The sequence below is a fragment of the Barbus barbus genome (assembly GCF_936440315.1).
Source record: "Barbus barbus genome assembly, chromosome: 4".
NCBI classification, from domain to species: Eukaryota; Metazoa; Chordata; class Actinopteri; order Cypriniformes; family Cyprinidae; genus Barbus; species Barbus barbus.
This window is the reverse complement of record NC_136732.1, coordinates 17,430,101-17,455,935: the sequence shown is the minus strand read 5'-3', so window position 1 is coordinate 17,455,935 and position 25,835 is coordinate 17,430,101. Positions and strand designations below refer to the sequence as shown.

At 37.2% G+C, this 25,835-nt stretch overlaps 1 protein-coding gene across 2 annotated transcripts in view; it reads right to left on the bottom strand.

Annotated features, from left to right (window-relative positions):
• LOC306869165 (acid-sensing ion channel 2) overlaps positions 1-25,835 on the bottom strand; it is a gene marked incomplete at its 5' end in the record, with an annotated part of 448,337 nt that overhangs the window by 48,295 nt on the left and 374,207 nt on the right. For both annotated transcript variants that reach the window (XM_079415799.1, XM_079415798.1), the window contains one exon: positions 3,620-3,770. In XM_079415799.1, coding sequence (XP_079271925.1) covers positions 3,620-3,770 — 151 coding nt within the window. The remainder of the gene's footprint in view (positions 1-3,619; positions 3,771-25,835) is intronic.

Sequence of the window (25,835 nt, the reverse complement as noted above, 5' to 3'; positions counted from 1 at the left end):
GTCTTGCCCCTTTGGATACTGTTCGCTGATCGTTGACCCACGCTTGCTCCGCGGATTGCTCTGTCTTGTCCTTGCCATACCTGTTTGCCGATCTCTGACCCTGCCTGTTTTATGACCATGTTTTATAATAAAGCTTTGCATATGGATCCGCATGTCTCACGTCTCGTCAGCCCTGTAACAATTACACATGTTCTACAAATTTAATTTGCATTTTCAAAACACTTTTAAATGGTAAACAACCCTGACACACATACACACTCACACACACTTGCACACATGGCTAGAAAAAAAAGGAAAAAAGAAAAAAGCATAAACAAGAATTCACATGAAAGAAAGCAACATGAAGACAAACATGAAAAGGTCTTTTGATAAAGCTGAAAATTGTTTAAAGCATTGTGCTCGCTGAATCAATAACATCAACCCAAAAATAAGAGAGAACATCTAGAGATGTGCAGGTAAAACAAATATTTGAAACCATGGTCAGTCTGAATACTCCGTAATAGAGATGCAAGTAATTCACGCATGCACAGCCTCTCTCTTTCTCTACATTTATTTAGAAAAAAATTATCTTAAAGTGATACTTCATTATACTTTAGATTTCTAGATCTTACAAACCACAGATAAGATAACTAACAAAAGTTAGCCAACCTACATTGACTTTAATTTTAATCTATTACAAGGAGAGTGTCATGAATCTGGTCTATGAACTTCTGTTAACTCACCACCAGAGGTCACTCGCTCACCACATGGACTCTTGCACCACACTAACTGTTGCACGCCACCTCAGACTACAATTCCCATCATCCATTGCACTGAAGACACACAGCTGATTGCACTTATCACACACCCTACATAAACCATGGACTTCCTCTTCCTCTCTGCCGAGTATTGTATTGCGTTTATCACTCCCCTAGTGTTAGCTGCCTTAACGAGCCATTCTGTGTTTTTCTGTTTAGTTCCAGTATTGTTATGCATTTATAACTCTCCTAGTTTTAGCTGCGATACGGAACCCACTTTGTTGTCATAGTCTTGCCTTTAGTCTGTGTTTTTCTTTCTGGATTTACATATTTGCCTTGCCGTTTGGACTCTGTTTGCACCTCTCTTGGATTACTGCTCGTATACCTAGATTATCTCTTTGCCTTGCCCTGTTGGATATTGTTCGCCGATCGTCGCCTCTCGCTAGCCCTAGGATTGCTCTGTGTCTTGCCCGTACCATATCTGTTTGCCGTTGTTTGATCCTGCCTGTTTATTGACTATGTTTCTAAATAAAAGCTTGCACTTGGATCCGCACATCTCACGTCTTGTTTGCCCCGTTACAGAGAGATACTGAAAGTAAGTTTATTTAGTATGAAGGAACTAATTTAGGAGAATAACAGGGAATGCAAAATGCATTAAAACAAGAAAGCAAAGTAGTGATCTTTCGACTGAATTTACAGTACTGCTGAGCTTCACCACAGCATCCAAAAAAACAATAAACATAAATTTTCCCATTCAAGCACACCAAATCTTGCTCTACATAATATATTGTTTATCTCCCCATTTCTTCTTTCAAAGTGAATAAGTTCTTCATCACTCTGCATTCATCAGAGTTGGAAACCAGCAGACAGAATGATGGATTGGCTGAAGATTTATTCAGTGAGGCTCAGGGATCGCTCTCAATGTCTTAAATTTGAAAAAGATGATAGCAAGTTTATCATGGGCTCTTTCTCTACTCCAGACATGTCATCTTCCTTGTGCATCGTGCCAAGATTTTTCAGCACGACGTAGCACATTTATTATATTACATATGCATGCACACACTTCCTCTTTACCTCTTCCATTTCCAATTTCTCAATCTCTTTCCCCATGGCCCTCCAAAAATGTTCGAGTGTCAGAGGTAGAGTGGTGGATGCAGACAGATGACTTTCTGGTTTTGATCATTTAGACTTTCATTTAGAAGAAAGTAAACAATACAGCAGGTGATCTGCTGACTTTTCGTCTATCCAATTGGTGCTAAATTATTTTTTTCTCCATTGTCCACCTCCCTTTGAAGCTTGAAAAACTCCCCCACCACTATAACCTATTAGTTGTGGAAGTTCACTAAAAAACTGCTGTGAAAAACATCAACTCCATTTTGTCTATCAGCTTTATGTGCCTTTTCTGTAGAAGAATAAAAACTGCTTTATTTTAAAAAAAGAAAGAAAAGAAACAAACAACAAAGCTTTAAAATTTATTTTGTTGAATAATGAAAAGTTAAACTTTTTTGTCAGTAAGCCTACAGTGTGCTATTATTTTCTGTGCAAAGATCATTTTATCCAAATACCCTCAAATAAATGAATACAGAATAAATGAAAACATTTTTGCTGGAGCAATATCAAAGAATAAATTTATCCAAAAATTAAAATTAATTTACTCAACATGGAACACAACAGGAGATGGATGTGGGATGAGAGGACAGTGGCTCTCAAGCTCCAAAAATTGCATAAAAGAATCATAAAAGTGATTCCAAATGAGGAATATTCGGAGTCTTCTAAAACCATACGATAGCTTTGTGTGAGACATTATTCACTGAACATCTTACAATTCAAATGTGGTGCTTTAATGATACATGCGAGAATGTGTTTACATACGAGCAGTGCAGCGAGAACACTGGAGATCATATGAAGAGAAAAGAGGAGGAGCAGAAGAAAATGTGCACAAACTTTACTGGTTCTTGCTTGCATCATCATAGCATTAAATTTGAATCCAAGGAAGAGAATAAGACCTCAGAATTCACCTTTACAAAATCTCCCCAAAGGCACTTGCCCCACAGCACTGCTCTAATGGCTGATCTGACAACAGACGGACTTTGGGCCATAAAACAGGCCATATACTGGATCTACGGTACATAGGAATTTTAGAAGAATTGTCCATATCCATCACAGTTATGTGACGGTGAGGAAAAAGTAAATCTAAAGGATTTACACATCAGCCCTGAAGCAGCAATAAAGCTGAGGTACAATTCGTGCCATTGCTTTATAGACCATTCTCCCAAAACAGCTGATGAAATGTATAGTCATCACTCTCTGATTCCTTTTGTTCATTGTTGGAAAAAGAATGTCGATATTTCTTAGAATATATTTGACTTCAGCTAAACTTGTAACCTTTCAAATGCTAATGAATCTTTTGCTGGGAATACGCAATGCCACTCTCTTAATCCTAAATGCTTTCATCTCCTTTGAAATATCGTACACACTACAAGGGAAGCTATGCTTTGCATGGGTGTCACAATAGTAATCAAAAAAGTCAAGTTTTTGTGTACCACTGTTCAGAGAAGTGTAGCTGCATCAGATCAGTTCAACAGGATGCAAGAACTTCTATTTGATAATGAATCCCACTGGATTTGTCTACACCATTACAGCATCACAGCTGTTCTTCAAGGTGTGTGTCTCTCACAAATATTCACCTCGTCCCTGAGGACGGCGTCACACTGAAAGTGCTGACAAAACCTTGCCCTAATCAGACACCTGCAAGACAATCAGAGTTTCTCCTGCAAATGAGGAGAGATGTTTAACAAGGAAAACCTCTGGGAAAGCTCAAGTATACATAGTGTGATTAGGGTTCACTGCATGTGTGTGTGTGTGTGTGTGTGTGCGCGTACCTGTTTCTCCCCAAACAGGCAGGTATTCATCTTGCTGGATGTCCAGCATGATCTCCAGGCCGTTGCCTGTGCCTCCTTTCATCGTAGTCCTCAAAGTCTTCCCCTCTTCGGCAGCGTTAAACATGTAACACTTCCCATAACGTGTAAACACCTGGAAAGAGGAAAAGGAAAAGTTTATTGGACTTCATTGATTTAAAAAAAAATAAAAATTATCCATTTATTCGTATGTTGCTGTTGATTACCACAGAGAATAATTTTGATTCACTCTGCATGTGTATAAATGCCATGAAATACATTTAAATAAATTTTTTATGAAAGCTTAGCAGGCAAAATTGTCTGAAGAGTTAACAAATATTAATGTGAGGCTTGTATATTTTTTATTACTTGTATATTTTAACATTTCATTGATAATTTAGTATCAAAATATGTATATTAATTGAGCTGTAAAGTTGTGTGAATCGTTCTCCTGAGATGGCAATTCTCTCTAGGTCGATGAACATCTGTTTATATGATATTGATGTAATTCTGGCGGGCGGTGAATAGAGAATGCATGCGGCTCCACATAAACAGTGGTTTACATATCACCTAAAATATTTATGTTCTGTCCCTCATGTGCCTTCCTGGTATTCCAGTGTAACCTTACTTTTTTATAAAAAAAAAAGTTTTTGTTTTTTTGATTGTTTGTTTTTTTACAACAAGAGTTGAAATATTACACATATCTATAATTAATATATTGGAGCTGTATGTCGCAAGGGTCTGTAATTCTAACTTTTTCAGTATGTGTTTTTTGTAACCAAGACTGTAAAGTGTTTACTTTTGAAAAGGTTTGACAGTTGCATATTTAAAGATTTATTTGCAGTACTGCAAATTATAGACTTCAATTTTCATAGGCTTTATAGGCTGCTATTAGTTTTGTATGTAGCATAATGCATTTCCCTTCAATTTATACACGCGAGTCAGAATATCTGTGATAATTGGCTGTATGCTACAGACACAGTACAAACAAATATGTTTGAAATAACAAAAAATATATTCCTTTGGATTTCTATGAGAAAATGAAAATTCTGTCATATATGCTATGCACTCATCCTTATGTTATATTACTTTATTCTGTGGAAGACAAAAGGATGCATTTTGAAGAATGCACTGGCTACTCTTTTTCATACAAGTAAAATGAGCAAAGAGCTGTCATGCTTCAAAAGAACGCAAAGGCACCACAAAAAAAGTAATATAAAAATGGTCCAGGCAGCTATATTCTTCTAAAGTCATGTGATAGCTTTGTGGGAGGAATTCAAGTCATTATTATCCTTCCCCTCTGGTCAAATCCAGATGAGTCTGACTCATCACAAATAACAAATCATGCAAACTGTTTTTGATTTACTGGAAAGATCAAAGTCAGAGGGAAAATTTCACAAATTGGGCATCAATACCTCTCTCATGGGCTCTCATGAATTGTTAAAAGGAGAACTAGGGTGAAGTTGGAAATGAATTAGAAAAAAAAAAAAAACATGCTAAATTTTGATTTATTTAACGTCTATTACTCACACAAAGCATTCACATGGCTCATAGAAAACTTGGAAAGTCATGTGGACTACTTCCATACTACTTTAATACTGCTTTTTAGTCCTTTTGGAAGCTTGAAAGCTTTAGTCCACATGCATTATAATTGCACAGAGCAGCCAGTAGATTACCCTTTTGTGTTCTGCAGAAGAAAGAAACTACAGGTTTGGAAGGACACGGTATGATTTTTTTTTAGATGAACCACACCTTTAACCTCATTCAGCTATAATTGCTGTTCATCAGACTGACAGTCATATATGTTATGTTGTTTCAGACTTGCGTTTCTTGCCTTGTTTGTTTGAGGAACATGATTAGAAAGCTGCAGCCTCTTTATCTTCAGACATGCCCTTCTGGCTCACCCTAAACATGCTTATATAAGAGAAAATACTCTTTTTTTGCAGTGGGTCTGTGAGAGCTAGATAACATCTGATTCCAGGATGCAAAGTGAATCTCTCCGTCACCCTTCAGAGCCCTCTCACATCAAAGCCCTCGAGGAAAGAGCCATAGAACGACCTCAATGTTCCCTGTTCAAATGGCATGCAGGAGAAAGGACGGAGAGCTGGGTGCGTTTATATTCATTAACCAATGAAGGTGTTTTACACAGCGGGCTGAGCAGAGACAAATACAACCATTTGAGAGTAATGGAGTGAAAAAGGATCACCACCTTTTACAAAACCCAAGTCCTTTATCCCTTTCTTTCTGCTTTTAGAACTAATTTGTGACTAAATGTGATAGTGAGACGATATGCAATTAAGAGAGCGAGATAAAGCAATCCTCAGCTTGTTCTGAAGATAACGGACAGTACAAGAAAAGATGTAAATGGAAAAATCTGGATCCCTCATTATTCATAATGATGATAATTATGATTATGCTTGTTTCAACCCCCTCAGTGTCTAAGAATCGAGATCCTTTAAAGTGATAGTTCAACCAAAAATGAGAATTTAAAATAATTTACCCACCCTTTCATACCAAACCTTTATGACTTTTTTTTCCTGTGAAACACCAAATATAATCTGTAAAATGGTAATTGTCATGGTCCATACAGATAAAGTCAGTAGGGTCCAATGTTGTTTTGCACCCCACTGACTTTCATTGCAGGCACAAAAAGTTGAAGCATTCTTACACAAAAAGTCAATACAGGTTTGAAACAACATGAGGGTGAGTAAATGATGTCAGATATATATATATTTTGTTTAGGTGAACTAAACCTTAAGGATGGAGAGGTGTACTAAATTTAATTTATCAAGGGCTGCAACTGTCCACTGACTGAAAATAAATGTTGAAAGCTTTCGGTCTTTGCTCGAAGATAAGCAAGAAGCTATGTTTGGAAAGCTGCTTTGAAACTGTATCTTTCCATGGACTGATTTAGAGAATGCTGATCTAAGATCTCTGAAAGAGCTGCTTCTATCTAGCAAATGAGCTTAATGGATGGATGAATGATTGAGAAGGTTTCTCCTTACAGCATGTCTGTACACACAAACAGAGACGTTCAAGATAAATCACCATAGTCTGCAGCTGCCAGACCACAGCCCACAAAATCGACATGATTATTCAGTCTCATCCTTCATGCCTCAGCTAAGTGCTAACAGAGATCACCCTTTAAAGACAGAGATAGGGAAAGCAATGCAAAAGACACAGTGGGCCATACAGTCCTCATTTCCTGCAATGACTGACAGCTTTAGTTCTTTTTCTTGTTCTGTTTCAAATTCAATTTAATTTAAACTGACAAAGCAAACAGAAGTGAGGATTTCCGCTCAAGATAACTTATACACTTTAACAGACTGATAAGCTCTTCTTGCACTACACATATATCTGCACAGTGTTGTTTTATTTAACTGGTTTGCACTCTACCTGCCATGTGCCTTATGCCACTTTATCTATCTCTTTCTTTATTTTTCTACAAATGTCCTCATTTGTATATCTGTATAGTTGTATGTACATATGTTTAAACTGTACTTATCTGTATTTGAACATCTACTGTCAGTGTTTAATGTTAACTGTATGCACCAAGGGTCTGAGAGTAACGCAATTTAAATTCTCTGTATGTATGTGCTGTACATGTGGAAGAATTGACAATAAAGCAGACTTGACTTCTGGCTTATTAAATAGAAACCAGCAACTTAAAGCTGTCTTTCCTCATAAAACCAAAGATGTCTCTTTGGAAACAGACCATCCGTTTAGGATTTAAGCCATACAGCTTTAACAATTTAATCTTTATTTAAGCCATACAGCCATATCACCCTGCAGCCCAAGACTGGCTGCCCACTGAAGCTAAGCAGGGTTGAGCCTGGTCAGTACCTGGATGGGAGACCTCCTGGGAAAACTAGGTTGCTGTTGGATGAGGTGTTAGTGAGGCCAGCAGGGGGTGCTCACCCTGTGGTCTGTGTGGGTCCTAACGCCCCGGTATAGTGACGGGGACACTATACTGTCAAAAAGCACCATCTTTCGGATGAGACGTTAAACCGAGGTCCTGACTCTCTGTGGTCATTAAAAATCCCAGGATGTCTTTCGAAAAGAGTAGAGGTGTGACCTCGGCATCCTGGCCAAATTTCCCCATTGGTCTCTGACCATCATGGCCTCCTAATCCTCCCCATACACTGATTGGCTTCATCACTCTGTCTCCTCTCCACCAATAAGCTGGTGTGTGGTGGGCGTTCTGGCGCACTATGGCTGCCGTCGCATCATCCAGGTGGATGCTGCACACTGGTGGTGGAGGAGGAGACACCACCCATTACAATGTAGAGCGCTTTGAGTGCTTAGAAAAGCAGAAAAGCGCTATATAAATGTAATGAATTATTATTATTATTATTAATCTAAAAACTCAAGCCACCTTAATTAAAAGACGCAATTTAAAGGTGGCTGCTAATCGCTGTCTTACACAATTAGGTTTTAGGAGGAGTTAACCAAAGACTTAGCATCATACAGTAAATTGACATCTGCAAAAATTTCTCACAGAATACTGAGATACAAAGCACACAAATACATATCGCCCTTTAAAAACAGTCAATAAGTCATTATGACTGCTGTTGTTTGGAATAAAGACCTTGTTGGTGCATTGTCATTACCACTTAGTGCCTAGCATGTTAATGTTCAAAGTCACTGTAAACATGCCGATAGTCATTTGCTGTATTGACCAAGGATGTTTCTCTGAACTAACAGCAAACAGCAAAACATTTGTGAAGGCTTGATTTGAGCACAGACGCCAAATAAATTCTTAATAGCCTCTAAAACCATTCAACTAATTTAGACAAGTAATGAAACATAAAAATTGTCTCTTTTATTCCATCTCATCTTATTCCAAAATCTTCCATTAGTGCTGAAGTTTGGTGCTTTCATGTCAAGACCAAGACAACCTCAAGGTTAGCAGGTTACTTTTAAAACACAGGATGGTACAAAACACATCAATTCACTTTCAATTAACTGGCATCTCATAACCAACTTCAGAAGTGTGTTTCGTTGTGGATGTTGGTATATAAGCGCCTTTGTGAGCTAAATCATGCTCATTAGCTGATTTGTGCGCTTCTACGAATAAAAAAAAAATCTCATTAAACATTCATAGAAAGGAAGCAGTTCAAGTGTTCTAGAACAGAATGGCGTGACCTGGTTTGAGTGATGCCCATTGCTTTTAATGACACAGACAGAGACGCTATTAGCGAAGGTACTTTTGTGATATTGCTGTAGGCAAGAGAAGCTTGACTGTGGCAGGGCTCCTTTGACAGGTGAATGTGCAGCGGGTCGACCGTAAGAATATGCCGACGAGGAATACATTATGATAATCATATTTAGGGAAAGCAGTAGGAGATAAAGCACAACTTGATGTTCACAAAAGGTCACCCTCATTTACATCTAGTTGTTTAGCTGCTCTCTCTAGCGCGTTCAAGGTTTCGATTAAGAATATAGATGTATGAATAAATCAGGTTAATCTGAATATTTATGGGGTCTGTGATTAGATGCTATTTGGAGTGGTCCGAAACGTCTTCTCGACTGATAACTACTGTGTTAACGGAGCATGTTATGAACACTCCCTGTAAAGCTGATCACCTTGTATTCGCACCTGCTATTTTTTTATTTACTGACTGATCATGCAGTATGTAGATCGGTTATCTGACTGACAGGCTATTTATCACTTAAACTGTGAAAATTAAGACTACCCCAAGGATATTAAACCCGCAGAGAAAAATGTGGTCTTTTCTGCAAATGTTCGCACTAAGTAAAGTCATCCTCAAAACTGGAGAAGTTTCAACTGGTGTGCCAGGAACATAATGTTTTGCCATTTCCCATCTAAAGACCTGGAAGTGCTCTATGATGTCTCTGAGTCTTATCAGTCACAGGCCTGGTGTTTTTTTTCTCCCTTGTCGCCTGCCACATGGATTATCTTCTTCAGACATGGATGCCATTGTTTTCTCATTTCATTCGCTGTCTCCAGGCCCTCCTACATTCGTTTATTCCTCTCTACAGTGTGTGTTTATCTCTAAAGTGGCTTTTGCACCATGAAGTGTCTGTTATATTTCCATAGGATGAAATCTCAGTTTGATGAATTTATTGCTTTGGATACTCTAGAACAAGAGAGAGTTGTGAAAAAAAATAAAATAAAAAAAAATATATATATACAGTGCCTTCCATAAGTATTGTAACAGTAAAGACAAAATTGCTCTGTTGGCTGTGGAGTCAAGACATTTACAAATCAGTTCAGTCAAGGAATTTATAAGGGCAAAGAAATGGAAAGTCTTAGATTGCCCAAGTCAATCTACAGATTTAAATCTGATTGAACATGAATTTCACCAGCTGGAGAGGAGAGGAAAGGCAGAAACTCCCCAAAACAAGCAACAATTGGAATTGGCTGCATTAAAGGCTGAGAAAAGCATTTCAAAGGATGAGACCAAGAGTCTGGTGATGTCTATGGGTCACAGACTCACTGCTGTGATTGTGCGCAAGGGATCTGCAACTAAATAATAGCTTTTAATCTTTTATATCTGCCTTATGTTCAATTGTCCCAATACTTATGCTCCCATCAGGTAGAGGGATGAACTCTAAAAGTGCTGAACTTCTTAGCTGGTAAAACATCTATGTGTTGAATCACCCAATAATAAAATGTGACATTCTGTAGTTTTGTCTCATATTCATCTTTTAATCATATTTGTAAATGTCTTGACTCCACAGCCAACAGAGCAATTTTGTCTTTACTGTTTCAATACTTTTAGAGGGCACTGTGTATATATATATATATATATATATATATATATATATATATATATATATATTTTTTTTTTTTTTTTATATATATATATATATATATATATATATATACACACACACACACACACATTTGTTTATTACATTAAGCCTTAAATATACTTCAAGTCAAATAGGATTAATGCAAAGTTCACATTGATCACTGTTTTGCATGCTACTGTTAAATCGTGTTATGAAAAACAATTAAAAACGTTGTAAACAACTTGACAGCAACAACAGTAACAGCAGTCTTATTATAGTAATCTTAATCTAATAACCTCAATTATAGAAAACTTATTAAAAAATCTAAGCATGTAATTGCTATAATGATGGCAGATTTTAAGTCATGGTAACTGGATATATTAAGTTTGGTCAAGACATTTACTAATTCTGCAAATCAACTCAACTTAACTCAAGTCAAGCAAACTTTTGCCTTAATTTTTTTTCTACCATATATTTTTACAGTGAAAGGAAGAGAGAAGAAAAATCCTTGCTGTTGAGTAGATCTAGCCTTTGAGTGGAAGAGAAGTGAGTCCAGACGCATTATATCCTCACTCTGAACAGCAAATGCCAATGCCTTGCGGATAATGGCATAATGCCAGGACATTTTTGACAGTCTGCAACCCAAACCTTTCTCGGCCTCATGATTCCACACATTCAATCACACCATCACAAAATCAATGACACGCTGACATTTTTATGGTGTCATCGTTCACACACAAATTCAACTCAGGAACAGAAAAAAAAAAATGGTCAAGAAACTCAAAGTTTCCAAATAGGCCTCCATTAAACCCGCAAAATCGGAGTCACTTAACTATTACACCTTGAGAATGGGAATCTACAAAGAGATAGTTCACCCACAAATGCAGTCATTTACTCACTCTCATGTTGTTACAAACCTCTATGCTTTTTTCCTCTTCTTTGAAACATAACATACGAGATTTTGAGGAATTTCTCAATGTTTTTTGGCTATAAATTTGAAGTCAAAACAGTTTGGTTACCAACATTCTTCAAAATATGTTCTTTTATGCTCCACAGAAGAAAGAATTTGTAAATGTTTACAAAATGTTCATTTTTGGATGAACTATCCCTTTAAAATGCTGCCATAACACCTCCACAGCCTCAGCTCACCGAAGGATGGAGCAATGATGGGAAAATTTAAATCAGGTGAGTTAAGAACCAGTTAAGCGCTTTTATCAAAGCCAAAGAGGACTGGAGCATTCTGACAACCTTTATTGTGATGTGGTCCTGCTTTGTTCCCCTAAATTGATTTCCATTCTGCAGTGGATTGTCACAAGATGGAACGGAGAGGGTCTGGGCGGGGTGTTTACCAGCAGTAACGTTTTTAAAAATCTGTAGAGTTGCAGGGTGAGCACTTTGCTTCACAGAGCATTAACAGTGATGGGTGTGAGTGGGTGAATAATTCATAATACATAGCACTGACGAAATGTGTACACAACGGACGGACACACACACACACACACTAACCCACTCTCTCTCTCACACACACACACACACACACACACACACACACAGACTGGTTTAGTTAAACTTCATCATCTTTACATCCAATTAAACAAAGAACATTACTGGACATGCAACATTACACAAATGTAATCTTTTATCACCCCTGTTATAAATGTTACAGCAGTTATATGTGCTTGACTAGCGCTAATTAAGGATCTGACAAGGGAATGTACAGAGTATTCTAGACAATAAAGCTTCAAAGTAGGAGAAAAAAGAAACTGATGGATCAACAGAGAAATAATCTTTCTAACAACCATTATTATTTCTGTGCATTCCATGTTACTGTAATTTCATACAGTGTCCGCATGGACTCATTCATATATAATTCACTTACCCTCTCTGCCACTCATTCAATGCCCTCTTTCATTTATTTGCTTATTTATCTATTTTAAGCAACTCAAATTAGCATCTTTCCTATTCAACTATAGCTCATGCTCAGCTGTGACACCTCCAAACAGCCTAATTGAAATGAGTTCATTAAATTGTTATAATATGCTCAGAAATGCAGCATAAGATGTCACTCTGTAGAGTCATTATAAGTCAGATTTTGCTCTGTTCCAAATTCTTCTGCGCTGCCCACGAAGGCAGTATTTTAAGGCTTAATAAGCACACTCCAGAAACGAAGACTGGTACAAAAGGTTAACAGCATAATTACGCAGCCTCCTAAAATACCTTGTTTTTGCCAAATTCTAGGTGAACATGGCATGTATCCTTCACAGAGAAGGCAATCCCATGCAGAACGAGTTAAAAAAAGCCAGACAATATGACTACTGTTCAAAAGTTTTGGGTTAGTGTAACTCTTTAGTTTGGGACCAATTTTCACTATTAATTAGTTGCTTATTAGCATATTATTAGCATATTATTAACATATTGGCTGTTTATTAGTGCTTAAAGCACATATTCTTCATGTCCATATTCTGACTATTGTGGAATATTATTACCATTTAAAATAACTATTTTCTGTTTTAATATATTGATTTGAATGGGATTTATTCCAGTGATGCTGAATTTTCAGCATAATTACTCCAGTCTTCAGTGTCACGTGATCATTCAGAAATCATTCTAATATGCTGATTTTCTTCTCAGACTTTTCTTAGTATTATCAATCTTTAAAACAGTTGTTCTGGTTCATATTTTTGTGGGAACTTTGATAAATCCTTTTCCAAAAGAACAGTATTCATTTGAAATTGTTTTTTTTTTGTTTTTTTGTTTTATTAATATTTTTGGTTAGAGCACTGCATGATTAGCTTAGCAACATGCTACTGTCAAACACTAATGAAATCAATTGTTAGTTGAAAGAAAATGAAATGAGAATTGCTCATGAAAATTAGTATGAACACTGAAAAGTACTGATAAGAATAGTATACTCATGTCTAATGTAAAAATGAACTCTTATGTGTGCGTGCTATGCATTTTGTGTCCCTTGCGAAAATTAACCATGGCTTTACTACAAATAAAATAAAAATAAAAAACATGCTTACTATAGTTGCACCGTGGTAACCATTGCTACTCTAACCATAGTTCCACCATGGTATTTGTAGTAAAACTGTTTATACAAATGGTGGTCAATATGCCAAAAAACACGATTACTACACTTTTACTATAATAAAACCACGGTTAATTTTCATAAGGGTTATTAGCTTAGCAGCATGCTAACATCAAACTCAGTGTGTTGACTCATGCAGAGGGTTATTCTTGAGGTAGTCATTGAGTTACCACTTACAAAGAGCAATAAAAACACATCACCGATGAGGTCCCACAACAGTTAGGATGGTGCCTTAGAAGGTCGCAGCTTATGGAGGCAGTAGCCAGTGAAGCAGCTCACTAGGTTTTCGGCAGGCATATTATCATTACGGCACGAGCCTGTGACAATGTCCACACATTAGAACCATGACATCACATGCCCTCAATAGAAGATTAATGGCCCATCTCGTATCCTCTGTTCTATAGACTCTCACACTTTTCTCACTTTCTCTCTCTCTGAGCCTCTTTTGGGTTATAAAATGATCCATCCTGTCACAGCACCATCAGCCCCCTCATCTGCCCCCTCATAGCAAAATCTCAACGTCAGCTGATGTTGGTATCGGACATCAATTTAACATTGACATTAGACATTGAATTTACATTGAATTTTGGTCACCCGACGTCACAACCAAAATTGAACCAGATAGCAACGTGTTATGATGTTGTGTGCCTGCTGGGTCTCTTCCTCTCCGTCTTTATAAGACACTTCAGCCCTGACACCACCCCCTCTGGTATGTTTCTATCCCAGCTGTCAGTCAAGTAGTCTTACTGCCATGGCAACAGGCGATGAAACTGACTTGGCTCATCAATCATCTTGCTTAGGCATCCTTTGTTATCTTAATCAAAGCCTCTTATCACATACACTTGTGTTTACACAACTTTAGTAGTTAGCTACACTTCAAGTTAAATTAAAGTTAAAGCTATTTAAAGGGATAGTTTGTCCAAAATGTTAAATTGTAACCCCCATCCACTTTTTTTTTCTTGAAGTTGACACTCTGATTAAATTCTAAAGTATATAATTGGATAGTTAAATAATGAAAATCATTGTCATAATTATGTCATAATTGACTTTTCCGTTTCAAACCTGACTTTTTCAATGGAACCCAAACAAAGAATAGTTTTAAGAATATTTCAACTGTTTTTGTCTATATAATGCAGTTCTTTGGGGTCCAAAACCACACTGAATCTCACTGACTTTCATTTTTTTAACAAAAGAACAACAACATCAACAGAAGCTCAATATTTTCTTCTTCTGTGTTCCACCCCCCCCCCCACCCCCCCAAAAAAAAAGTCATGCAGATTTAAAAGCAACATGAGCGTATGCAAATTATGACAATTATTTCAACTCTGCAAAGGTATAATTTATAATTCAATTAGAGTCATATTTTAATGGAAACCAAAAAACAACAACATGTTTTTGAATGCAGGAAAAAAAAAATATCATAAAGGGTGACATCATCAAATCCGCACCAATAAATACTAAAAACTACAATATGCTATCCACCGTTTTATTCAATGCAAAAGTAAACCTATGGGCGAGACTTCCGGTTCATTAGCCGCTACACTGTAAAAAAAAAAAAAAAACTAGTTGAGGTAACTTAAAATTTTAAGGCAACCAGCTTCAGAAGATTTTTTAGCTCTCTCAACTTATTTTTGTAGTAAATTCTCAACTTTTTGTTGTATAAACTTAAAACAACAAGTTGAGAAAACTAAAAAACTTGCCCTCATGTATTTCTGCCTTGTGTGTCATGGTTTGATTGGTTGTTCTAGTCATGTGTCTTGTTCCTGATTGGTTATTGTTCTGTCAAGTGGTTCTCAATTCTGTTTGCTCATTGGTTGGTTCTTGTCATGTGACCCTTAGCGTTAGCTATAAGTAGCCCTCATGTTGCCATTGTCTCTCGTCGTGTATTGATGTTGTAACCTGCTGTCGGTGAGTCTAGTTTGTTTATGACAATTCAAGTCTGTTCATGCCAAGTCAAGTCCAGCCTTTTTGGATTATGTTTCTTCTTTGTTGTAAATAAAAGCTGCACTTGGGTTCATCACTACCCTCGCTTCAGTGGACTGATCGTTACAACTGCTCAGGGCAAAATAGTTAACTAGAATGAATTATTCTTCCCAGTTCTACAAGACATTGGTGAGTGTGTTGATTATATCATGGTAGTAATACTGAAACTAAAAATAGAAATGTACTGGGTAACTTGGTCATGCTTGTTTGGGGGAAAGAAAACAACATATAAATGTTAAGTTTGTATTGACACCAATATCAGTTAATTAATCCCCAATACTAATACACAAAAGGTAGTTCTTCAATTAAAGAGAAACTGGAAACATCTCCTTTATCTCACAAAAAATGTTTGAGTTTAATTTTTCAGAGATGACAGAAAACATAATGCTGGACACAAATAAAATATAAGGCAGACTATCAGGTAAGAACTCCCATGGACTCCCATGGACACCCAGATTAAAGATAGAAACCGCATGACGAGGAGCAAGACAGCAGAGCTCAGGGACAGATGGGATTTGGGCTTGGCGGCGATGATCCAGGCTGTGAGTGTAAGAGGAAGAGGTTGAACGAAAGGAAATGTTAAGTATGAAAGCCCAAGAGTCTAACAAACATAAGCAGAGGCATTTGAAGAGACACTGCATGCATCTCTGATGAGTTGCTCTTAAGGGTCATGTCGAGTGAAGCTCATAACTTGCTAAATCCTTACTGTTTATACGAGCCTTCCATTTCCCTCAATTCTCTCAACTGTCAGTTGCATATCCACTGGTGAAACCCACTCCAGCAAAGGTTATCCTTCATGACTCAAAAAGACAAGTGCCCTAATCTTCATTAGCTTCTACACAAGTGTTGTTGAGAGCATCCTTTCAGCTTTCAACTTTCAGCTGTGGCCCACCCAGTGAGAAGCTGGTAATTTTCCAGATGAATGTTATTTATTAAATTAGAATAATAATAAACATATTGTTTCACTATAACTTCATATATGTACTTTAAAATATATTTAATGTGAGTTTTTATGGTCAATTACAGGCAATATCTCAATTTTCCCTCTTCCTATAGGTGCATACGCTTGTCAAAATGATGATTCGTCAGTTTCTGTTAGTCCCATCCACAATTATGTTAACGACGTGAGGACGTGTGCGTTTGAGAATAGTATTGAATTTGAAAGTTGAATTTGAAAATAGAAACAAACCTCATTCAGTCTTTAAAAAGTATATTGGATATCCCAAATGAAACATAAGTCTTGGTGCTGAATCCAGACCACCTACAAATGAAACCAGACCAGTGGGTGATGGATTATAGATTGGAAACTTCTGAGCCAAACATGTTTAAAACATCATATTAGCATGCGTACAGTGTTTGATCTGCTGAATATATGCGTTCTTTGTGGAAAGAAACAAATAAATATTGTGCTATATCCTCTTCTCCACAACAAACTGCATCTACGCTCATTTCTACGGTCCTCGATTTTATCTACTCCCCTTTGAACGCGAACTAACTACCTTCTGTAGTCTTCTGAGGTCAAATTTGGTAGCTGAGCTGAACCAGACAGTTTTTTTGAAGTGCAGAGGATGGATTCAATGATGGCAGAGTAGAACTGTTTCAGCAGCTCCTGTGGCAGGTTGAACGTCCTCAGCTGGCGAAGGAAATACAACCTCTGCTGGGCCTTTTTTACAATAGAGTCAATGTGAGTGTCCCACTTCAGGTCCTGGGAGATGATGGTGCCCAGGAACCTGAATGACTCCACTGCAGTCACAGTCCTGTTCATGATGGTGAGTGGGGGGAAAGCAGGGGGGGGTTTCTCCTGAAGTCCACGATCATCTCCACAGTTTTGAGCGTGTTGAGCTCCAGGTTATTTAGACTGCACCAGACAGCCAGTTCCTTAACCTCCTGTCTGTAAGCAGACTCGTCACCATCCTGAATGAGGCTGATGAGTGTGGTGTCGTCTGCAAACTTCAGGAGCTTGACAGAGGGGTCTTTAGATGTGCAGTCGTTGGTGTAGAGGGAGAAGAGCAGTGGGGAGAGAACGCATCCCTGAGGAGGTCCAGTGCTGATTGTAAGGGTGCTGGATGAGAATTTTCCCAGCCTCACTAGCTGCTACCTGTCTGTCAGGAAGCTGGTGATCCACTGACAGATGGAGGTGGGGATGGAGAGCTGAGTTAGTTTGGGCAGGAGGCGGTTTGGAATGATAGTGTTAAAGACTGAGCTGAAGTCCACAAACAGGATCCTCACATAAGCCCCTGGTCTGTCTAGATGTTGCAGTTGTGGGGGAGAGGGGGGTTGCTGGAAGTGTTAATGGTTGTGTGGAGAGGTGTTTAGGGAAGGTTTGGGGTGTTTTTCAAATCTGCAATATAACTCATTCAGATTCTCTGCCAGTTGTTGATTTTCCACAGTGCTGGGGGATGGTGTCTTGTAGTTGGTTATCTCTTTTAGACCTTTCCACACTGATGCTGAATCACTGGAAGAGAATTGGATCCTTAGCTTATCTGAATAATTCCTCTTTGCTACTCTGGTCTCCTTTTCCAGTGTGTATTTGGCCTGTTTATACAAGACTTTATCCCCCTTCCTATAAGCATCTTCTTTGGCATGACGGAGCTGTCTGGGTTTTGCAGTGAACCATGGTTTGTTGTTGTTGTAGGTTAAATGAGTCCTGGTAGGAATGCACATGTCCTCACAGAAACTGATATATGAAGTGACAGTCTCTGTGAGCTCATCCAGATGGTTTGCAGCAGCCTCAAAAACACTCCAATCAGTGAGGTTGGGACAGGCTTGTAAAACCCACTCTGTCTCGTTGGTCCATCTCTTTACAGTCTTTACCACAGGTTTATCAGATTTCAGTTTCTGCCTGTAGGTCGGTATAAGATGAACCAGGCAGTGATCAGAGAGCCCCAAATCTGCCTGTCGAACAGAGTGATATGCATTCTTTATTTTTGTGTAACAGTGATCCAATATATTACTGTCTCTGGTGGGACGTGTAACATGCTGTCTGTATTTTGGCAGTTCACGGGAGATATTTGCTTTATTAAAGTCCCCAAGAATTAATAAAACAGAGTCTGGGTGTTGTTGTTCTGTGTCTGTGATCAGATCAGCGAGTTTCTGTAAAGCTGAGCTCACGTGCGCTTGTGGAGGAATGTAGACACTCACGAGAATGAACAAACAGAACTCCCGCGGCGAGTAGAACGGTTTGCAGTTAATGAAGAGCGTTTCTAGATCAGAACAACACATCTTCTTTAACACTGTTACATCTGTACACCACCTCTCATTGATGTAAAAGCACGTCCCACCGCCACGCGATTTCCCCGTTGATTCTGCATCGCGATCTGATCAGCTGAAAGTTCGGAAGTTGAAGCGTACTGTCTGGAATGTCACTGTTCAGCCAGGTTTCCGTGAAACACAGAGCAGCAGAGTTTGAAAAATCCTTGTTTAACCGGGAAAGCAGAAGGAGTTCATCCATTTTGTTGGGCAGAGAGTGGAGATTCGCTAGATGGATGCCAGGCAACGGGGTTCTTAATCCCCGCGACGAAGCTTCACGAGCGTGCCGGCTCGCTTCCCCCGTCTGCGCGTCCTGTAGCGTCTAAACAGCACCGCTGCTCCGCCGACTACAATGTCCAGCAAAACATCAGAATAGACGGAATCTGGTGAAATATCAGGTGGTGTATGATTCCGAATGTCCAGCAATTAATCTCTGCTGAAACTGATTGCAGGGATATGACTAAAGACAGGACAAAGTAACAAAAACATAAAAACAACTGCGGACGATGCCACGAAGGCTGCCATCAGCGGCGCATCTTGCAATCTTGCCATATCTTGAATATTCTAACCCTAGTCACATTAAGTAATGTTAAAAATGATAGTAACGAGTATTAGCGTTAATTTATGCATATACTTATACATTTTAACATTTCAAGTTGCATACATTAAATGATAATATGAAGAAATTAGTGATGAATAATTGTATATTAATTAGTGCTGTCAATCGATTAAAAAAACCCAACAAATTAATCGCACATTTTTCTGAAATTAATCGCGATTAATCCCACCTAACATTAAAGTTTTTAAATATACTTTTATATTGCAATAATTTCACATTCAATCTTCAAATTAATGTACAAACAAATTAAAGACAGTATATTTTTAATATTTGTTTAATGACATCTTTTTTTATGACTGAAGGCCAGTATCACTGATACCAATTAATGCTGATTTCCCTATAAAAATGTTTCCCCCTAATATTTAACCTTTGACTACAGCCATTCAACTTTACATTATAATTATTAGAGCTATCAATTTTTACTTTATTAGACTTTAAAAAATAACTTCTAATTTAAGTGAATTTAAAATAATCTTCACATAATCCATTATAATAAATGTCATATTTAGCTACCTGTGCCCCTCAGCAGAAATATACAGAAATTAAATAAGGTTATCAAACACCATTCTAAAATAATACAGATGAATCTTTAAAACTATAAAAGTTATTGATTTCCTCTTTTGTTCTTGATGAACAGACATCACAGCAGCTGGTTATTGGGTTGCTTTGGCTTCTATTTCTTTAAGAGCAGCTGTTGCTGAACGTGACGCGGATCTGACACGCATCGTATTTTCTCTCAACTCTCATCACCTTTTCTGACCCATTTCAGGTCTGACCCATTTCAGTCTCTACTAATGAGCTGATGAGTTGAATCGAGTGTGTTAGATGAGGGAGACAGTGCTATGATGCTCCGGAACAGTTTTGAAAACCATTTCAGAGACATGTTCTTAATTTAACTCATATATAACATTACATGCATGCAGTTTTATGGCAGTTTTAATCGCCTTTTTGGTAATTCATGACTTAACTGATCACGACATTGCATGCTCGTAGTTTCTTTCGTGATTTGATATGAAATGATACAGGCTATGCGCGCGCGGTAGCATGTTTCGTCGGTACACCGGCACCTACGTGCGTGTATTGAAGAGCAGGCGCTGCAAGCACAGTACAGTTTCCGCGCTATTTTGACTCGTGCCTGACGCCGAAGTGAAGATGGAGCACCTGTCTGAAACGTTTCCTGTTTGATGTGGCCGTAAAGACGTTCTGCGACTGAATAAATTAATTTCTTGTCAAGAAAAAAAGAGACAGAATTAGCAGTTATGAGTGGGATGGCCAACCCTAGGCCCCACCCCTGCGTTAACGACGTTAAATAATTTTTGAAAAAAATAATTGCCTGCATTAACGCGCTAATTTTGACAGCACTAATATTTATACATTAAAATTAACTTTTTAATTAAGGTCTTTAATTAATTTACATTAATAAATGTTGTAAAAAATGTTGTTTAATTTATGATAGCTAAGTCTAATTCTAATACATTTAATGTTTATTGTAATATGTTACACAAATTATTTTAGTTTTGAATTTGTCCAGTTAATTTAGGTGTAATCATATGCAGCACATTTTTTTATAGTAACAGCTAATTAAAATGAATAAAATAAAGAAGCAAATATCTCAAATTGAATACAACTAACTGAAAAAGTTTGTTGAATTACTAAACTTACTAAAAATAAAACTGACATAAAAATCAATAAAAACAAAAAAAGTATTTTAAAAAGACCAAAAAACAAAAACAAAAAAACCCACAATATTAATAACATTTTAAATATGAACACTTCATAATATAACAAACAATAAAAAAGTGAAATCAAAATATTAATAAATAGTATATAAATTATATTAGAATAACACAGAAAAAAAAGTTTTTATATGCTGACATTTTGGTCAATGTCTGCACATACACTCTAAAAAAAATGGTGCTATATAGCACTAAAAGTGGTTCTTGGCTCGTAATATAGGGGAACCACTTTTTTATATCTTAAAAGATGCTATACAGCACCTTTGTCAAATGGTGCTATGTAGAACCATAAGAGGTGCCATATTGCATTGTATTTTTTCAACATAAATGGTGCTAAACAGCACCAACAGTGGTTCTTTGGCTTGTAAAAAAACTTTAAAAGGGCTTAACAGGTTCTTTGTACAGCAGTGGTGCTATATAGCACCTTAATCACCGCAAAGAACTGCTGAAGAACCATACAGGAGCTTAACAGGTTCTGTATATGGTAGCAGTGCTATACAGCACCTCAGAGTTTCTCCAGTGACTTAAAGAACACGTTAAGACTACAATAAACACGATAGCCTCAATAGAGAGTTCAAAGCAAACACTCAAAAAAAAGGGTGCTATACAGCACCAAAAGTGGTTCCCCTATGATTACGAGCCAAAGAACCACTTTTAGTACTATATAGCACCATTTTTTTGAGTGTTTGCTTTGAACTCTCTATTGAGGCTATCGTGTTTATTGTAGTCTTAAAGTGTTCTTTAAGTCACTGGAGAAACTCTGCAGGACGTCAATGACAATAGCTTGATGACACCATTGTCACAATATCTGACAGGCTGAAGACAAGCAAGTGTGATTCCTTCAACCTTAAGTCTATCATTCACTTTTCTCATCTATCACTATGGAAAGGGATATCACAGTACACCCCTCAGATTCATACAATCTCTCTGAAATGCACCTGTGACGGCTGGCCTATTGCCGTGTTAAGCGCAATAGATTGACAAAGGGTTAGCCATGGCACATTCTCTGACGTATCCTAACCAGACATGATACAGTATGGCAACAAGAGAACAAATCTATCTCTACCTTGTAAATAAGTTTTTAGACACGGCCATCGCTTGGTTTACCTGTCCACTGTGAAATCTTACTGGTCCAAAATTTTGTTCTACATAACTTTACAAAAAAACAATGAATCTGATTATCTGTGATTGGCAGCATTTTTGCTGGGAACTTCACATCAACTTGTGTAAACATTCTGTGTTTCTAGATAACCTGGTGCTATTCACAATGCATAGTAGAGTGTTTTTTGGAGGGAAATTGGTTGCTGCAATCCTCAAGGCTTTTGACCAAATCCATGACTTTCTGCTCCTGCAGAGCAATTTCACATGCACTTCATGGGTCAGTAAATCAGACTGTTAGCATCCTGCCCTTTGGCTGCAAGGCTTATTCTCTCCAGACAACAGAACAGGTAGCTTTACAAGCACACAATTTCAAAAAGAAAAGAGATCCAGGAGACTGGAGACTTGAACCGGAGACATACAAATGTTGTAAACCTCTTATTCTTTCTATGCACCGGCTATCTTTCAAATGCACAAGCATTTTATTCATAGTTTTCCACTTCTAAAGCCAAGATGAATAAAATGCTTTGAGGAAAATCAGCTCTACAGTGCTCGTGTACAAGTTCATTGTGCAAAATCTTCAAAAAGATATTCAGTCATGTCATTTGTAGATTTTTGTACGTAAAGTGTACACAAATTTTGGAATGTTTGAAAAGACACGGTAACTTACAATATCAGTTTACTGTCAACTATGTAGCAGGACTCCTATTTATCATTAAATTATAGAGAAACTTTAACAAGAAAGTCCTTTTGAATGATAAATTGATTTATATACAGAATTTAGATTTTTTTTTCCTCATTGTTATCGTAAAAGTTAACAAGTATGATATACAAGTGAAACACCAATGTACCAACAACTTGTCACAGTTATTTCTGCCATTTATTTAAAAATAACTGAGAACAGATCATAGTCAAATTAAGTGTGTCAACTGTATACATAGATGTTAAACATATTTAATTAATCTCAATCAGTATAAATTAAATCCAATTAGCCCTGATTACAAAGACAATAGTTCACCACCTGTAAACATTGTAGATCTTTAAAGTTGTTCATATGCAATAGCCTTTATGGTTTAGATGTTGTAAATATGCTTATATTGTTGTTTCACTGTCTATCCAAACATAAATGTGTGCGCACTAGAAGCATTATTTACACATGTGTATCTATGAATACTAATGAGTTCACGCTGAAATATTGTGGATGAAATAATTCCATCTCAGATGCACTTACACTTACATTACTACAGGAATGAAACTGATAAATGGCCATTTTCTTAAAGTCAAAGACATTGCACCTGCCCCCACAGGCTCAGCTGTTTGTGTGCCCTTGGTTATGTTCAAGGCCAAGAGACTTATGGGAGAGTTACAATACTGTAAGGTCCAGTGCACATACACACACCCACAAAGATGCACATATGATCTAGCACACACAATCACACACCAGAAAAGACAGAGATGAAGGATGAAGGTTATTATCCAGTGACCTTTCATATTCATTGATGACTTTAGGCACTGAGCTGTGAACTACTTTGGTTAGAAGTGAAAAATTAGCCCATGATGAGAACGTTTGTTTAGCTTAGTGATACATAATGCCGCAGATTGTTTTATGTATATTAATAGCAATGGGTGTGCTGCATCAATCACATTAATCTATGAAAATGTTATCTGCACTTACAGGATGCTTTAGTCTCCATGGTAATGAGTGTGTGACTGCAAAACACAGGAGAACTATCTAGCACAAGTAGGGCTGGGTGATATTTCGATAATGATAATTATCACGATATAATGTTCGATACAATGTTTATGCACAAAGCGGAACGAAACAGCGCGACTTATTTGGACCACTACACACAGACCGTTTATCCGCTCGGATCAAAGTTCAAACTGCCACGTGGCGCGAGCTCACTAGAGCAGAATCAAATGCATTTACTCAGTCACGCGAGCATTAAACAGCGTTGTGAGATCCAGTGTGAAGCGATTCAATTCAACGAAGAACACAAACGACTCTGTGGTAGTTTAAAGTTTAAAGCCCAACAGGAGTAACATTGTGTGCAACGAGACAGTCAGAAGGCTTTTCAATCTACACATTGCCATCATTTACCTTGGATTTACTATAGTAACACTCACTGCACCATGGTATTGTGGCAGAAATGTGGGATATTCACACTGAATTTTATTACAGGAGTAATGGTATATAATTATAGTAGTTATTTGTGATTAAGCTATAGCATGTGTGAATTTATACTGAATGTTTTTAGACTACTGTTTTTCATACAAATAGGCTACCTAAAAACCATATAGTTATATTTTTACCATGGTATTGAGGTGCTATATATGGTTTTAATTGTGTTTATCATTATTTAAATTTATGCTACTGTGGGAGACCAACTTAATAAACAAAACAAAAAAAAAAACACTTGCTACAATTTTTACAGATGTTACTGATTTTGATAATGAACAAAACTTTACCTCTGCATCCTAACTCAAGCTACTATCAAATGTGCATTTCTAAGGAGACAAATAAAGTGATATTATTATTATTAATATTATCAGGCAACCCAAACCCGTTTCTTGATTTGAAACACTATCACTAATTAGAACATGCAGAAACTAAGAAATATTTTTTTCTGTTTAGATATTTATTTGTTAAGGAAAATTAATGGTCTGGTTTCTACAACTTTCACTTTGGAGCAAAACTCTGGCTTTAAACTTGAAAAAATACAGATTTTACATTTATTGTGATAATTATCGATATCGACTGATATGAAAAAAAAAAATTGTGATAATTTTTTTGGCCATATCTATGGAAGCCCGTTTCCGCCAATGAATAAAAAATAAAACAAGGTAATTGCGACTTTTTATCTCACAATTCTGACTTTTTTTCTCGCAATTCTGACTTTATAACTCGCAATTCTGACTTTATAACTCGCAATTCTGAGATATAAACTCGCAATTCTGACTTTATAACTCGCAATTCTGACTTTATAACTCGCAATTCTGAGATATAAACTCGCAATTCGGAGATATAAACTCGCAATTCTGACTTTATAACTCGCAATTCTGAGATATAAACTCGCAATTCGGAGATATAAACTCGCAATTCTGACTTTATAACTCGCAATTCGGAGATATAAACTCGCAATTCTGACTTTATAACTCGCAATTCTGAGATATAAACTCGCAATTCTGACTTTATAACTCGCAATTCTGACTTTATAACTCGCAATTCTGAGATATAAACTCGCAATTCTGAGATATAAACTCGCAATTCTGACTTTATAACTCGCAATTCTGAGATATAAACTCGCAATTCTGACTTTATAACTCGCAATTCTGACTTTATAACTCGCAATTCTGAGATATAAACTCGCAATTCTGACTTTATAACTCGCAATTCTGACTTTATAACTCGCAATTCTGAGATATAAACTCGCAATTCGGAGATATAAACTCGCAATTCTGACTTTATAACTCGCAATTCGGAGATATAAACTCGCAATTCTGACTTTATAACTCGCAATTCTGAGATATAAACTCGCAATTCTGACTTTTTTTCTCAGAATTCTGACTTTTTTTCTCGCAATTGCGAGTTTATATCTCACAACTCTGACTTTCTCGCACCATAGCAAACCACTCTCCGTGTAAGGCTTTGCAGTACTTTGTTCA